The sequence below is a fragment of the Frankliniella occidentalis genome, unplaced genomic scaffold (genome assembly GCF_000697945.3).
Source record: "Frankliniella occidentalis isolate FOCC.00 unplaced genomic scaffold, Focc_3.1 Scaffold721, whole genome shotgun sequence".
Lineage (NCBI taxonomy): Eukaryota > Metazoa > Arthropoda > Insecta > Thysanoptera > Thripidae > Frankliniella > Frankliniella occidentalis.
The window spans coordinates 15,957-19,667 of NW_026267833.1; the positions used below are offsets into that span (position 1 = coordinate 15,957).

At 36.6% G+C, this 3,711-nt stretch overlaps 2 protein-coding genes across 4 annotated transcripts in view; one reads left to right on the plus strand and one right to left on the minus strand.

The window, feature by feature from the left end:
- Positions 1–741: 741 nt before the first annotated feature.
- Positions 742–2,186, plus strand: LOC127751686 (RING finger protein 141-like). The gene is made up of 5 exons (XM_052275643.1): positions 742–831; positions 917–982; positions 1,058–1,308; positions 1,408–1,426; positions 1,500–2,186. Exons 3-5 carry the CDS (start codon positions 1,213–1,215, stop codon positions 1,640–1,642), a joined length of 258 nt encoding a protein of 85 aa, XP_052131603.1. The 5' UTR covers positions 742–831; positions 917–982; positions 1,058–1,212; the 3' UTR covers positions 1,643–2,186.
- Positions 2,187–2,503: 317 nt separating this feature from the next.
- Positions 2,504–3,711, minus strand: part of LOC127751684 (uncharacterized) — a 3,418-nt gene continuing 2,210 nt past the window's right edge. Inside the window, exons 4-6 of one of the 3 annotated variants that reach the window (XM_052275640.1) lie at positions 3,348–3,586; positions 3,105–3,273; positions 2,504–3,026 (exon numbers count right to left, since the gene is read on the minus strand). In XM_052275640.1, the coding sequence (XP_052131600.1) occupies positions 2,830–3,026; positions 3,105–3,273; positions 3,348–3,586 (605 nt within the window). In that variant the 3' untranslated portion in view covers positions 2,504–2,829. The remainder of the gene's footprint in view (positions 3,027–3,104; positions 3,274–3,347; positions 3,587–3,711) is intronic. The other 2 variants (XM_052275641.1, XM_052275642.1) reach the window with 2 other exon arrangements.

A 3,711-nucleotide genomic window follows, 5' to 3' on the forward strand; every position in this document is an offset into this window, starting at 1 on the left:
AAAAGAATTTGGCCACATATCGGCCCAAGTTGTCCATGCAGTACAAAAAACAGTTGTTGACCAGTTCCGTAAAGTAGAAAGTAAAATTGCAGGGTTTGAAGAGTGCCTTATCAAAAATCCGGTAGGCATTTAATTTTTTTTTATCTAAGCTCTATTTCTTGTTATGTTGCTCTACCTGTGAAATTTTGATCCAATTCAAATTTATTTTTCTATTCAGCAATAATTGAGGAGTTGCAGTCCACTATTACATGTGCTTTTAATAAAATGGAGAATATGGTTCAGGAAGATGTTGACAAGAAGAATGATCTAATACCTACAGCCATTAGTATTAGTGCTGAGTTCAAAAAGCTTGAAAAATGGTGGCAGATGTCATTGCGACCTCAACAAGATGCAGGTAGGGAGATTTCGCATTTCCCTCAGCTCTATTATTAATTTTGTTTCTCTATTACTAAAATTCTGATCTAATGCAAATTTTTTTACCAGCTGCCCGCAGAGGCAACAGGCTTCCTCGATGATGAAAGTATACTGCAGCTTGTACAGCTTTTGTCTTTGTTTTCATCTGTATCTCTTACATGTTTTTCATTATTTCAGACCACTGTAACCGAGGTGCCCTCTTATTCTCAAGGAGATGATTCCCAGGGGGAATCAGGCAATGATAGTGGTTGCTTTATCAGTAAAGATGTAAGGAATAATGAAATCCATTGTGATTTTTGTTACTCTTGCCTTGGCAAGTAACTGTTAGTCAATTCTATCCTACTACTTATTCTTTTGCAGGATAACATTGTCGAGAAACAGAATACTGTACAGCTTTCTAGTCTCGCTGAACTTAAGGTATGACATCACTGCTACTGTATATCTGTTAATTATCTAACCAGACTTAGCTGGTAAATTAAAGGGTATTCTCTGTCTGCTCCAGAAAAAGATCGACGCAAGAGCTAACAAACAAGATGAGCAGAGACCAGGAACATCTACTCTAAGACTAGTGAGTTAATGCATAAGAATTTGAATCTGAGCATGTTTTAAAAAATGTTGGTGCTAATTCCTTTTTTATTACTAGGCACCAAAGAGGAAGGCAGGGTCTGCTCAAAATGATCATAATGATCAGGATGACCCGCCACCAAAACAAACAAAGTGAAGTTTCTTCTAGTTCCTTGTCCAGTGCGCATGTTTATAGGTGAACAGCTTGCTTAAGCTACCACTTGCATTGAGCAAATGATGATTAACTTTAAGATTTGCAGGCCACAAACAGGCTTACTCTCAGCAGCCGGACCACAAGACAACAGAAACCCAACCGACAAAAATAATCAGGTACCTAGTGGACATTTTCAGAGCTGTCAACTAAAAGGATATTTTGCAAACTTGATTTCCATGAATTCAATAATCAATTATGTACTTTTGCTCTTGCAGGAACCCACAGAGGACGAAAGTAAGTTCAATTTTTCCGTGAAGCAGACATTTGACAAAGATGGGTTAGTTATACATTGTTACTCTCATTTCAGTGTGTGCAATCTGCCTCGGACCGAAGAAAGACAAAATGACATTAGACTCATTTTGTAAAATTTGTATCAAAAAGTGGATTGACTTCGCAGGGAATTGCCCCATCTGCAAACGTGATGTGGACGTTTGCGAAGTTCCTTTCTGACTTGTTTCAAAGTGCAATTATCAGTTTCAATTATTGTATTTTTTAAAATTATTTTAGACCTTTTAAAATGGGTTAATTACCTTGAACTATTGTTTAGATGTTGAAGTATTCGAATCAAGTAATGTACATCTTGATATATTTTTTAATTGTGCATTTGCTAATATTCATTTTTGCTAAAATTTGATACGTTGAATTGTAATTAAAAGTTTATGGAAACTTTGGAGCGAGTGGATCTTACTTCAAACCCGCTCCCCCCATTTCTGCAGTCAGTAATGGAGAGTTAATAAATCAGAACTCGACTCATGGATGAACAGAAAGTTAAGCAGATGGTGACAAAGGAAACAGTAAAATAGACATGGGTATTGTAATGTATCCAAACCCCGCTGTCAATTTACACATGGACGTTGTGACAGTGATTCTATAATGAGACCTTAATGCAGATCTGTAAATCCCGTACACAAACCTTTTAATAACAGAACTTAAATGTCTGTTATGACATGCTATTTAAAACATGAAGATGAGTCAAATTGACCATTCTGTTGTCCCTTACTAAATGACCTGCCCAAGTAACAGAGATCGGTCACGAAAACGTCAAAATGACGTCCTTTTTCGTGTCAGCGACCGAGGTCACAAATACGTGTTTTATGATTCTCGGCCTGACGTGCAAAAAACGTCAAAATGACGTTTAAATGACGTAAACGTCATTTTGACGTTAGATTGACGTCACGTCATTTTGGCATCCAGGAATTACGTGCACCATCGCGCCAATATAATTGTAAAATATATTGCTCCATTTCGATTACTTCATTTTTCAATCAAATAGCAGAGGGTGTTGAGGGAAAGATATACAAAGACAATGAATTACGGTATATGCATTTAATCAATGCCAAGTCTTACCTTACTAACAAAAAATAAATCTTACAAGGCGTTAACAAGAGATAACTAGTCTTGGACCATTCATAAGGTCACCATTATTCAATGCCTATCTTACTAACAAAAAATAAATCTTACAAAGCGTTAACAAGAATTAACCCAATTTAGACCATTATAAGGTCACCAAAAAAATATCAGTCTTAACAGAAGAGCAGTCATAATAACAAAAAAAATCACAGATGCTTTGTACATATTTGGTATGTATACAGTATTTATACATATAAAGAAAAATAACTAAACAAAAAATAGATGAATCAGTCCGAGTCTTCATCTGGTTCACTCTCAACCTCAGTGCCAGAACTAGCTGAATTGGCACTATCTTCAGAACTCTCATCATGTTCTGCAAGACTTGAACTTGTTTTCTTTTGAAGACTGACTATGAAAAACCTCTTTATGGCACCATTGAGAGCACACAGGTCTGTGGCCGAGTCCCACAACTTTGTTGCTACACCTAGAAAATACAGGATCTTAGAAAAACAGAAACAAATATACACGGGTATAAACAAGAAGTAACAGAAAAATAACTCACATTGAATCAGCTCCACACACTGGGTTCCATATATGGCATACTTAGTGCCATGTGTTCCCTTCCAGGATATGGCACAACATAACGAAGGCTTGAACAATGCATTCAATGCCGCTTTGGCACAGGCTTGCTCCGTATGAGTGTGTTTAACTTTGCAAAACAGATAGTTTACCTAGTAACAAAATAAAAAGAAATGAAGTATGTAATTAAAAGATCACTCCTATGACTGATGTATATACTACCAACCATGATGCCAAAGTTCTCCGCATTTGACAGATAATCCTCCAGCTGCTTCAAGTGTTCATAGTTGCTAATAGGAAGTTTGGGAAGACCTGAGGGTTGACGTATTGCTGCCTCCTCAGGAAATAATTTATTCATAATTCTGCGCAACATCCCTTTGACCTCCTCAAGCTGAATTGAATTCTCTTGCAGTAATTGATTATTTAAAGATGCTTCAACAGACTTTTTGGGTTTTGAGCGCACAGCTGTAATATTCAATAACTTAATTATTGTTATCACTTTGAAAATAATGGCTACCCTATGATGTGCCTTACCTTTCCCTTGTTTTTGAACCTTAGGAGATTTGGAGATTCTACCTGATGGTTCTCCA

What these genes read in the sequence shown, in the direction of transcription:
- LOC127751686 (XM_052275643.1), top strand. Translation starts at nt 1,213, where the DNA reads ATGATGATTAACTTTAAGATTTGCAGGCCACAAACAGGCTTACTCTCA.